This window comes from Acanthaster planci, linkage group LG07 (assembly GCF_054643075.1).
Source record: "Acanthaster planci isolate LZ-2023a linkage group LG07, COTS_SCS, whole genome shotgun sequence".
Lineage (NCBI taxonomy): Eukaryota > Metazoa > Echinodermata > Asteroidea > Valvatida > Acanthasteridae > Acanthaster > Acanthaster planci.
Genome location: NC_141783.1, coordinates 9,762,566 through 9,774,574, shown reverse-complemented (window position 1 = coordinate 9,774,574; position 12,009 = coordinate 9,762,566). Strand labels below are relative to the sequence as shown.

The 12,009-nt window shown below is 41.9% G+C and overlaps 3 protein-coding genes across 4 annotated transcripts; 2 read left to right on the top strand and 1 right to left on the bottom strand.

Moving 5' to 3' along the window:
- Positions 1-173: 173 nt before the first annotated feature.
- LOC110973631 (GPI alpha-1,4-mannosyltransferase I, stabilizing subunit-like) lies at positions 174-5,465 on the top strand. Its single transcript, XM_022224583.2, has 6 exons — positions 174-552; positions 662-749; positions 944-1,088; positions 1,316-1,550; positions 3,957-4,078; positions 4,425-5,465. The coding sequence occupies exons 1-6, from the start codon at positions 396-398 to the stop codon at positions 4,572-4,574; spliced, it is 897 nt and encodes a 298-aa protein (XP_022080275.2). The 5' UTR covers positions 174-395; the 3' UTR covers positions 4,575-5,465.
- LOC110973628 (uncharacterized) lies at positions 5,267-7,219 on the bottom strand. The gene has a single exon (XM_022224580.2). The coding sequence runs from the start codon at positions 6,884-6,886 to the stop codon at positions 5,855-5,857; it is 1,032 nt and encodes a 343-aa protein (XP_022080272.2). The 5' UTR covers positions 6,887-7,219; the 3' UTR covers positions 5,267-5,854.
- Positions 7,220-7,268: 49 nt separating this feature from the next.
- On the top strand, positions 7,269-12,007 carry LOC110973627 (uncharacterized). Of its 2 annotated transcripts, none has more exons than XM_022224579.2 (4): positions 7,269-7,653; positions 8,359-8,502; positions 8,964-9,116; positions 9,581-12,007. In XM_022224579.2, the coding sequence occupies exons 1-4, from the start codon at positions 7,342-7,344 to the stop codon at positions 11,240-11,242; spliced, it is 2,271 nt and encodes a 756-aa protein (XP_022080271.2). In that variant the 5' UTR covers positions 7,269-7,341; the 3' UTR covers positions 11,243-12,007. The 2 variants fall into 2 exon arrangements, with proteins under 2 accessions (XP_022080271.2, XP_086995680.1); XM_087139554.1 differs by having other exon boundaries at positions 7,512-7,653; positions 8,359-8,516.
- Positions 12,008-12,009: the final 2 nt, after the last annotated feature.

Genomic DNA, 12,009 nt, shown 5'->3' with positions numbered 1-12,009 from the left:
ACTTATTTAGATCTACCTTTCTTCCAACAATGTAACTGCACGATTGTGTGTCGATTCTTTCTAGGAAGTCTCAAACGAAGCAGTGTCCAAACGTTATGTTGAAAACTTTTTTTAAGCTCTTGAGCAGAATCAAAATTTCGAGGATTAAATCCTTCTTGCCGAAAGAGGGCGCTATACACAAAACATTGGGGAGAAAATACAAGATGGCGCTCTCCATGAGTGAAGTTGTTTGCCAGGAACTCCTATCCATTCTTGCTGCATACAGTACTTCAGATAGGAATCATTGCTGATAAAACGAACTATAACTTGATAAAGCTGATTTTCCACGCAACTGTTGTTTTAAAAAAAAAACTTAAGTTAATTAGAAATTTGACTGAAATTCGGATCAAACGAGAATGTTTTCCAGTGACTGCGTTGTCTGCTCCAGATTCACGGTGTTTTTGTGGGCCACGGTTCTGACACAAACGCCTTTGTACCTGTGTGACACAGTCCGTGATCGCAATGACTTAAAAGGACTGCGGAATGAAGTCAAAGAACTATTATTATCGATTGGTGAGTTAATTACCATGAATTCTTCAATCGTCATAAGTTGACCTAACGTTAGATTTAAATAAGCACTTGGCAAATCTTCTCTATTTAATTTGCACATACTTTCCTCCAGAAAGTGAACACCCAAATGAGAAATCTTGCAGTGTCATCCCTAAGCGTGTTCAGTTCTCAAGATTTTCAGAGAAACATGGATTCCACAGGTAATTTTTGTGACTCTTTCTTTGCCGTTTGTTTACGTTTCTTCAGCATGAATGCATGCACGCTCTATGCATGTAGGCCCCAAATTTCTTCAAAGTTCTTGACATTTTGATAATCATCTTTCTAGTCAACTGCTGAAAGTTTGAAAGTTTTTGCTTCAGACTTGTGCTTTAGTAATTGCTTGTGTTTTCTCTAGGGACATCCATTCCTCACTGAGTATACTGCTTGATCCTGCCCATCACTGCACTTCTTGTGACCTTCTCTTAATTGAGAGCCTTCCCAGTGGACTGTTTGTTGACCTTTACCAGGCAGCCAGTGCAGTTGAGTTTGGAGGACCCCAGGTGAAGGCTTTCATAGCTCTCCATTCTTTACGAGCGGAAAACAGTGTATCTGACATGGTTGAAACAATCTTTTTTTTTTAATCATACCAAATGAAAAATTGACTAAATGAAAAAGTTTAAAATCATCACAAAGATATGTCAGCGACAAAATCATAAAAAGATGTCTTCACTCACTGTTTCCATCTGTATAAAAATACATATTTCAATGGTGTCTTGTCTTTGTTCAGATTCTTGCATTTGAAGAAATAGACCTGGAGAAACCAGCCTACCTCTCTGGTGGACACACCATTCTGGTCTATCCCTCCAGCCCATCCCAGATAGTCGCACTCAATAGTGAATTCAGAGTGAATTTCACCATTGAGATGCCTGTCCATCTGAGATATCACAGACCGTCCTCAGATACGGCCATACACTCGGCCCACATTTCCATGCTGGCACCTTATCTATTGATTCACTGCACAGGTATGCATTTCACCAAAAGATGCCTTTTCTTTGTCAAGGTTTTAAGGCAGGCAAGTCAGATGTTTTATGTTTTTGCCAGAAATCGTAACACATTATGCAATGCAGGGTTGTTGATTTTTTTTTTCATTTTTATAAAAATTTGAGACAAGTTGGCTCAAATGTCTATTCAAAAGAAAGCAAATTAGCTGCATGTGTAATAGTTTTCTTTTATTTATTTGTTTTGTTACAAAATTTAACAAATTTGGATGTAAATTAAGAAATTTAAATCAAGTAATTTGATTAAATTCACAAACCACCATGTCTTGTCCTTTATGAAATGCATGCAATATACCACCTACCGGTACATGTAACCGCAGAGAAGACAATTCATTCAGAGAGAAGTACATGCACGTACATATATACCAGGGATAAAGTGCATACCGAAGTTTTGACAAAAGTAGAGTTCACAAGAATTTGTTAATAAGATACTTATGAATGCATCAAATGACTAATGAGTGAGAAACATGCAGTGAGCAACATGTACATGCATTTATTTTGCATGCTACATGTGTACCTGTCATGCCTGTACAAAATGCTGGTAATTTACTTTGCTCTATGTGCAAAAAGCAGTCTCATTTTGTTAGTGATCCAGCTTCACAGAGCAATGATTTAGGCTTGATTACAAATCACTTTATTACATGTAAGGGCAACGTTAAGGACTAACGTTTCCAATCTCAATAAAATACATGTATACTTGAAGATATGTAAAAGGTTGATGTACACTGATATTTCACCATGTTAAACCATGGAGGATGGACACAGAAGGAGTTGGAACTGCCTGGGCTATAACATCTGACCAATTATCGCTTTCTGGCATGCCCAGTATGTCCATAGCCAGAACACAGCGAATGCTTGCTACGCACCACCAGTTTCACAACCATAAGCCCCATTTGTACCCCAAGATCATCGCCGCAATTTTTCACTGGTAATCTGCATCCTTAAAACGTACACTGCAGTATAGGAAGTTGAATATTCATGCCATTGGTGGTGCTTGGTATGACCTGAAAACAACATCAAATTTAATGCTTGTGCAGTTGCTTGTATTAGGCTGTGTGCCTTTAGTGTTCATGCACAGTCATTACCATTTGCCAGTATCAAACGCTTTCTTCTGGAGTTTTGGGAATGAATAGCCAAGTTGTTTATAAGATATTATGTTTTATTTGAATCATTATCATTATGGCATTTATACAAATAGGTATTTCATGAGCATTGTGCATTTTGTTCGTTATGAACTTAACTGTCCAGTGATGGTCAACGTGTTGGCCAGTCTTAGCCAAATTTGTACAAAGACTTTGAACACTTATGTTTTGGAAAGACAAAATAAAATTACAAACATTGCATGGATAATGGAACAGCGTATCAAAGTAAAAAGTTTATTCATGATGACAAAAGTAGATCTAATGTTAGAGACTTTTTGCTCTCTATTTCCTGGTCACGGCGATAAGTTGTAGTTAATTGCAAACAAAATACACAAAATATTGCTGGGATATTACTGGCTAAGCTGCAGGCAGTGATCAGGCATTTTTGGAATGTTTACCTATTGTTTGTCTAACTGGGCGGCATTGCTCATCGAGCACTTTGATGTGCCAGAGTTCTAACTCCTGTGTCCTTTATGGTTAAACTCTGAAGTGGGCAATTTAAATGAAGTAAAATTAAATCATGATTGTAAATCCTTCGCATCAAATACACTTACTGAATCCAAAAAGCTGATTTAAATTGAAACAAGTGGACAGAATTGAACACAAAATCTTGCCAACCCAGATTTTGTGTAGAATTCATACATCCTTAACACTCGGAACTGGAAGGCTCACAGAGGGGGAATTTGCTGTTTAATTTCAAAATGTCAAATCAAAAATTGAAAAATTTTGCCTTTTTACCCAAAAAATTAAATGTTGATTTAAATCGGTGATTTTTTTTCAAAAAATCATTTGATTGAAATCGGTGATTTAAATCAAGGTGGTTTAGATCAGACAACCCTGACGCAAAGAAGTTGATTGAGTAAAATGGCAAACAAATGTAACTTTTTACAGGCACACTTGTACGCCTCTGATGAACAATTTTGAAAGGCTTTAAATCAAGTTGATAATGAACAGTGGCCCTTCTGGTTACAACTCTGAGACACCCCAATAAATTGCTCAGGGCAAAATGTTCAGACAAGACACTAATTCAAAATTAGACTTTGAAACCAGGATTAAAATGTTGCAGTTTGGGGGGAAATGCGAATCCCACTCCAACACACAAATTAAAAAAAATAAAGTGCACTACTTTGATGTCTTGTACGACTACAGTAGATTTTAAGTCATGCACAAATACGGAGTAAGGCAACAATGCATGTATTGATGGTTTCCAATATGAATGACACTGCAGGGACATCTGCCATTGGGACACATGTAACAGATGAGGATCTATCAGGCCTGCTGTACAGAGCTCCATGCAATGCAACTTCCAAGACCAGCTGTCTGTGGAGGCTCTTACCACAAAATCCCAAGGTGTGTTTAGGAATGGGGTTTGGGTGGTGGTGAAGTGGTTCTTCTCACCACGGTGACCTGATTTGAAGGCCTGCTGTGGTCAGTGTTTTGTAGTCTACAACCAAAACCACTTCTTTTTTTTAAATCAGGGTATATGATTTCAAATTTTAAAGTTGACTTGAAAGTTGCAACCAAGTGTTTACATGTACGTGTCAATAGCCACTGTGCCAGTCATGGGCAAATTTTCACAGCAAGTACATGTACGCTGATTGTTTCCCAATTTCTACCAGTATTTTTGGCATAGGTATGAATATACCTTTAGAAACATTTTACAGTTGTGGTACATGTACTTTTCTTGGCCCAACAGGAGAACAGTGTGTTGCATTTTGACGTTCCCATTGGGCAGCAGCATCACACCTCAGTTGTCACCACGGTAACGATATTGGCAACTGTAGCAGGAACTGTGGCTCTGCTTGTAACGATGCTCAAGACCTCTGCCAAGGCCAAACCTGACTGAATTATTGATGAACCACGTCAAACTTGTCAAAAGACAAGTTCAAGTTGAACATTATGGAGATAGTGAGCTCAATTTTAATACAACTAGGTGCCAAGTGCATGTAAAGTGTGCTCATCAAATGTTTTAAACTGAAGATCTCCATCAGTAACCAGGATAGGCTCTGTCTGGCCTAAATTGATGCTGTCAGGAAATAAAGACATCAATCAGACCATGTCTTCTTCACTCATTATCATCCTGTAATTGACACAAATGCAATGTTGGGATGATCAGATATAAATAAATAGACTCAGAAAGTCCCTAACAGCAGAAGCGCTGTACCCGACCAGTTTCTGTTCAGAAACCCATCACAATCATGGGCCAGATACAGTACCTTAACAGCAATAAGCTTTTCAGTGAGTGGAGAACAGATCCGAACCATAATTGTCAAACAATGGGTCTGTGAAGGTTCATAAAACTTGTTTTAGTATACTTATGTCAAAAGTTTAAGATAACGGGGGTTGTTTTAAAAAAGATGATGGTTCTCTGGGACCCTCACAGATATAGTAAGTGCAAATTTAATAGAAAGTGAGAAACTCAGTAACCTAATGTACTTTTTGGGAATGATTCATCAAACTAGTCTGGCATGAAAATCAGCAACTGTATGATTTTTAAAAAATTAAGGGAGATTTTTCTTTTTTGTACTTTAACCCTCCTTTTACTGCAACCATCAAAAATTCCTTCCACTTGATTTCCCCCCGTACACAGACACATGGGAGATTTGACAGATTTTGACTGATATGACAACTGTGTCAAGAATGTGTCTTTGCATAAGAGGGTTAAGTCATTTATTGTTGTATTGTTTCAAAGATTCCTGAAAATAAAAATCTCAACAGGTGAAACTGAGAAACACAAGTCTGTACACTTATTTACATACATGTGTGCAAGTGTTGTGCACAATCAGTCAACCTGCGTGATGGCGCAATCTTTGTGTAATCAGTCAATTTTATTGCATGATTTACTGGTAATTCCACTATCAGCCAATTGCCTTTTCTGTCCAATTTATGATTGTGAAAGACTGCTTTGAAAAAGGTTAAAGTAGAGTAAATGTAAGAGATTTCATACATTATTGATAACACAGTGTGATTAAGCAGATTGACTGATTGTGCCCAACAAATTTCTATGTAAATACTCAATTCAAAATTCCCCCACTGACTTTTTTAAATACTGTTGATGGTTGTAAGGCTCGAGATGGTTATCTTGGAAGTCCACTAAATTTACTGTAAACTGTTGTACAGTTGCAGCTAAACAGTGTGATCAAGCCCATCCCTCACTTCTGTCCACAGTTCAGGTTTAAAGAGTGCCTCTTGCATCAATCTCTCCAGTTCATCATTATCCAGACTCTCGGCAAACTGCTCCTGGATTGTATGATTCACACTGCACTGCTCCAACCCGTCCACTTGATTGAAACTGTCGTTCATGTGAGCATTGAGTAATGACTCGCCCGACTGCACTGGTTCAACTCTCATGTGACTTTGTTCGTGCTTATTCTGATTGAGCTGAGTACCGAACACCTCACTGCAATTTCCCTGAGCCAATTTTTCTTCCCTGGCGTGATTGGCCAGATGGTTCTGTAGATTAACCTTCTGGGTGAAACTCCTTCCACAGGTATGGCAGAGGAAAGCCCTTTCGTTGGCATGGAGTTTCTGGTGTTGCTTGACGTTGCTCTTCTGGGTAAAGGCCTTACCACACAGGTCACAAGCAAAGGGTTTCTCCTTGGTGTGGACACGGGCGTGCGCCGCGAGCTTGCTCTTGCTGACAAATGCCTTGTCGCAGGATTTGCAGGTAAAAGGCTTGGCATTGCCATGGAGCAGCTGGTGGCCTCGGAGACGGTCCGCATCCTTGAAGGTTCTGCTGCATTCCCCGCACGTGAAGGCATTAGCATGCACCTGCTTGTGTTTCTGGAGGTTGCCTCCATTGCGGAATCGCGCCCCGCAGGTTTGACACTCGAAGGGCATCTCCTCAGTGTGCTGCAGACTGTGGGTTTTAAGGTTCCCAATCTGTGAGAAAGTACGTCCGCAGTAGTGGCACAGGTATGGCTTCTCCTGGGTGTGCGTCCTCTGGTGTTGCTGCAGCCCCGACTTCTGCCGGAACTGTTTTAAGCACACCTCACAACTGAACTGCATTTTCTCACACTTCCTGTGAACGCTAATATGCGAGTCAAGTTTGCACTTTGATGGGAAAGATTTGCCGCAGTCACAACACTTAAACACCGTTGCCCCTTTAGTGCTGATTTCTGAGGGTGAAGCTGGACTTGCCATTGTCAAAAATTTCATATCACATCAGAAAGGTCTCTTACCCCACGATCAAGTTACTGTTGCAAGTGCGCTCAAAATTGTAAAAAAAATTCATTTCCACCTTGCCACACAACCAAAACGACCACAACTAATGCCCCGCAATTTCACAAAATGTACAGTACTGAGGTTTTCCAGACGAAAATTTCAAAACTGCTTGTAGAAAGCGCAGGAGAACGTCAGTTCAGCTACTGTACATGTAGGAAAATCTACGCACAATCACTCAGCATGTCGAGTCGAGTTCACGCTCAAAGTTAGCTCTTCGTAGCGCCCTCATCTGTCACTGTAAAGTGCGAACAGCGAAACTGCTCGCACGTACGCTGCGGAACCAGTGTAAACGGCTACGGCTATTCTATCCCACCATGGCCATACGACGAACCAAACTAAAGCCGCAGCCGAGCCACAGCAGGCTCGGCTGGCTATGGCAACATCTCAAAATGGCAGAAGAGTCTGTTGTTGTGGCCGAAACAGTGGTCGAAATTTCGGCTGAGGCCGAAACGAACTGCTGTGTTGACATCAAGGAATTCAATGCATTCTGCGATTTCCATTTTCCTCTTGTCAGGACTAGCAGCAACAGCAGTAAAACTATCAGGAGGGCCAAAGGGGAGAAAATAATACAATGCTTGAGGGGATTCGATACTGCGGACGACAAGTTTAAATATTGGGTTCGGAGGAAGGGGCTTCAACTGCGACAGTTCCCAGAGCTCGGACTGCAGGATGTGCTGTGCCTACCGCGGAAAAATACCAAGGTATGACTGTTTGAGATGCAGATGAATCAAACCACATGTTTGAAATCGTGGAAAAGGTGGAGTCTGGCTCTTGGCCAGAATTTCAAGAAAATGAAGAATGACAAGGCCATCAATGCTAGGCCTAACTTGTACCCCAGGTGGACTCCCTGACCATACTGGAATGAAAACAACGTCCAACCTGGGCTAGCCTAACTTGTAGTTTTTAGTCCTCATGTTAGAAAGGCATTGTGGGAAGGAAGGAGGGGCAATGTTTGCCCCCTTTTTCCTCCCTTGGTACCTTTCTGCCATGTCGTACAAAATCACCCATGCACTATTACTACATGTACATACATACACCAACTACGGTGTATGGAGTAACTAGGACGGGATTAACATCTGGACATGGTTGTGCGACTATCGTCTGATCATGTCTAAATGTTAAAAAGCCAATTTTAACATTTCATCGGCTCAGTGCGGTCATTTCGGCAAAAGAGTAATTTTTGAAAATACTTGTAGGGCCTTCTAATGTGTTTTCTATCGCATTGTTTCAGTAAGGGCCTTTTAGCACCGATACGACAATTCGCATATTCAAAGAAAACTTTTTTGATTCCTTAAATAAGTGAAGTTGTATGAAGGAAGATAAGACGTGTCAAGATACAGCACTCCTTCCCCCACTCAGTATTGTGACATTAGTTCATGAAATTGACATTGTCACTTCTCCTTCAGACTGATGGACTCAATGATGCAGCTGATGGATTGTTTGGAGCATGGCGATGTGTTGCATTTGTGGAAGATTTCCACAGCCTCTTGCTGAAGATTCACGAAGATACCCTCAATCACCGTGGTGGCTACAAAACAGTGCTGAGAGAGGTACAGTGTACAGGGTACATGTATACATGTATGTTTTTCTCAATACGGGGGATCTACAATAGTGCACCCCCAAGAGTCTGCAACACGTTGGCCAATCACAATGCACAAAATTTGTCAACCCTTTCGGAACCTTCACTGGGTCGACAAATTTTGCGCATTGAGATTGGCCAACGTATTGCCAACTCTTGAAGGCGCACTCTTGTGAATCGACCGTATTGGATACGAATGAAACAGTGTTACCTTCTACAAGTCTCAAGTCCTACTCCCCCACTTGGAATGCCGACAAATGTATGTCTTCATATAGGAATGGGTAAAATCTCATTTCACTTGAACCTCTTTTCTTAAAGCCAAAAGCTGTCCCCCTGAAAAGGTAAAAAAGAATGTGAGAATCCACAAAACGTTCATCAATTCCAACACCTCAGCTTACATTTAGTACCCCTGCATCACTGATTTTTCATCAGGTTGGAAAGACCTATGCCTGCCTTCCCCGCAGCGCAGTACAACAGTTTGTCAACATGTGCAGAGTCTGTGGGAATGCCAAGCTGGAACCAGTGCAGAGAGACGACAGTGTGGGACAATTCACTGGCTCTTCAAGAAGCAACAGGCAGAGGAAGGTACATGTATATCACAATGCTGCTGTTTCTGGTAACAGAAGTTTCCAAATGGAAGAATGTACGGGATTCTGTCATTTCCAGCATATAAGTGAAATCATACAAGAAATTGTGTATGTGGGGGAACACAACTCATAGATATGGTTCCAAGTTCCTTTCGCCCTGTAGAACAAATGAAAATCATGAGAAGTACCTTTAAAACTTAAATAATATGCATTGTAACAAGATGTGTACAACCCAACTTCTCAATGGGAGGTAAAAAGATAAAAGCAAAACACCTTGGGGAAATTCAAACTAACCACTTTATGACTATGTATATATTGTCCATTTTAGTAGCCAAAAATTTAAAATAAATGTACATCGTGCATGTAGCTAAGCCTAAAGCCAAGGTGACTATTGTGCTAGATGTTTTATTTTTAAAAGGACTGAGGAATAATTCAAATTATATTTTATATTTCCCCCTCCAGAAAATGAAAAAATTGACCTCAAAGCCCCACCCCTACTCACCTTCCACCATGGCCCTAGCATACCATGCTGTCAAAGAAGGAGGGGAAACAATAAGGGGGGCCGCTCGCAAATATGGCCTGCCAGAATCAACCATCCGGTCGCGGTTGAGCAAAAACAATGCATCCAAGATCTCTGGATCAGTAGCAGATCCCATATTTAGCTTAGAGGAGGAGACCCATTTGGTTGAGCATCTGAACAGGATGATGGACTGCGGGTATTCATTTGGAAAGACAGAGGTGATGGATGCAGCGAATAAGTACGCCTTGAGCCTCAGCAAGCGGGACAGCGACCACCCGCTATCCAACAGGTGGTTTGGCAGCTTTGTGAAGAGATGGCCCACGCTGAATGTCACCAGTCACCACCAGCGCAGCCTGGACTCCAGGAGAGTCAAGGCTAGCTCTCGGGAGGCTGTGTCCAGCTACTACACAGGGCTGGCACAGCTGCTGGCTGTGCACGGCTTGGAAGACACTCCTGAGCGTATCTTTAGCCTGGACGAGAAGAGCGTCAAGGTATACCAGGCAGATGGCGGAGCAGATTGGCAGCTTGCTGTGACCATTATTGGCTGCGGGGATGCCTTGGGTTGCCAAATACCGCCCTATTTTGTTTTCCCAGGTCACCGGATGAGGCATCAGCTGCTGAAGGGAAGCACACCAGGGGCCAGTGGTACAGTCAGTGATTCCGGTTGGTCTAACACAGACATCTACAAGGATTACCTGTTGAGCCACTTTAGGAAGTACGGCCAGGGAGGGGACAAAGACAAGCCCTGCCTCATCCTCTATGATGGCCACAGGGAGCACATCACCTTGTCCCTGGTAGACTGGGCCAAGGACCACCACATGATACTCTCCATTCTTCCTGCCCACGTGAGCCACACTTTGCAGCCTGGGGACGTCAGTTGCTTTGGGCCTTTTGAGCACCTCTACAGCCAGGAGTGCCACAGATACATGCAGGAAAACTCTTGCACCGGGATCGACACAGAATCTGTTTGCAAACTTGCCTGTGAGACATACGCTGTGGCCCTCTCGCCTTCTAACCTCCAGGCATTTTTCAAGAAGGCGGCAATATACCCCCTAAACCAACCAGCAATTGACAAGTCCTTCTTCCCACTGAACAATAATCAGAGCCAAACAGCTGCACAGGTTGACTCACAGCAGGCTCTGGATTCCTCTAGGTCGGGCCAGGCCAGAAGCAATCTGGGAATGCTTACCGACGATCAGCTCCTCAACCTCTTTGGGCAAGAACCCGGCATGAACAGTGGCCTGGCGCAGTTTGTCCAAATTGGAGATGAAAGCCCCGTCAAGAAACTCAAAACCTCAAAGAAAAGAAAGTGTCTCTGCTTCCTAGTTTCAGGCAAGGCCATCACCGACGAAGCCATTCTTGAGACGCTCCAGGACTCTGCATCAAAGAAAACCAGCCGATCCCTCAAATTCATATCACATATGTCAAAGTCAAAGAAGGTTAAGAAGGATGCTGAGAGCAACTCAACCTCCTTGGCTGACCAACAGGAAACATCAGGCGACCAGAATCTTGAAGATACATATGACGCCTCTTCCTCATCAGATGAATCAGATGACCTGGCAAAAGCAGACTCTGTAGTGGGCATACTCCACATCTTACAGTGAATGACATTTGTGGCTGAAATGCTGCCTTTTGTATTTGGTTTCACCATCAAGTTTTCAAATATCTGCAGTCCGCTTTGGATGTGCAACCCCTGATGCCACATATTAGTGTTCTGTGGAAGCAAAACGTTTCACGTTCCAGCTTTAAACTGGCATAAAAATCATAAATGAATGTGTTCATTGCCAATCATTATGCTGTTAATTCAATCAAATGTTTTAAAGGATTACACCACAGATCCACAACTGTTTTGGAAGGAAACAGAATGTTAGTTAAACTGAAGTGTCGTATAGAGTTCCTTCAACTATTTTGCAACTGTTCGATCCAAGTTGTTTCACATTTCAAACCCTGCTCAGCTAAACCAATTTTCTTGAAACTGATCATTTGTTGTAAACAGCTTAAATGTACGCAACATGCTCGGCATTACTCAGCATATGTTGCATGAAGACTGCTGATTGATATTAAGCCCTTTGACAAAGGAAGTCTGGATGTTTGGAACTGAACCTTCCCTGTGTCTGTAGAGTTCGTTTAACCTTGCCTGCTATGATTCCAAATCTTTCACAGCACATACGATTAAGAAACTCACAGGGCTAAGATTGTGGTTGTGAAGCTAACACATGTACATCCTGTGGGCTGTGGCCAATTCAAAATTAGATATGGAAACGTGTAGAAAATAAGGGTTTGTAAAAATAAATTAAGCATTCAAAGCTTATTCTCAAACAGAAATGACCAGATGTCAATTAGGAATAAAATGCGGCCTTCTAAAGTGATG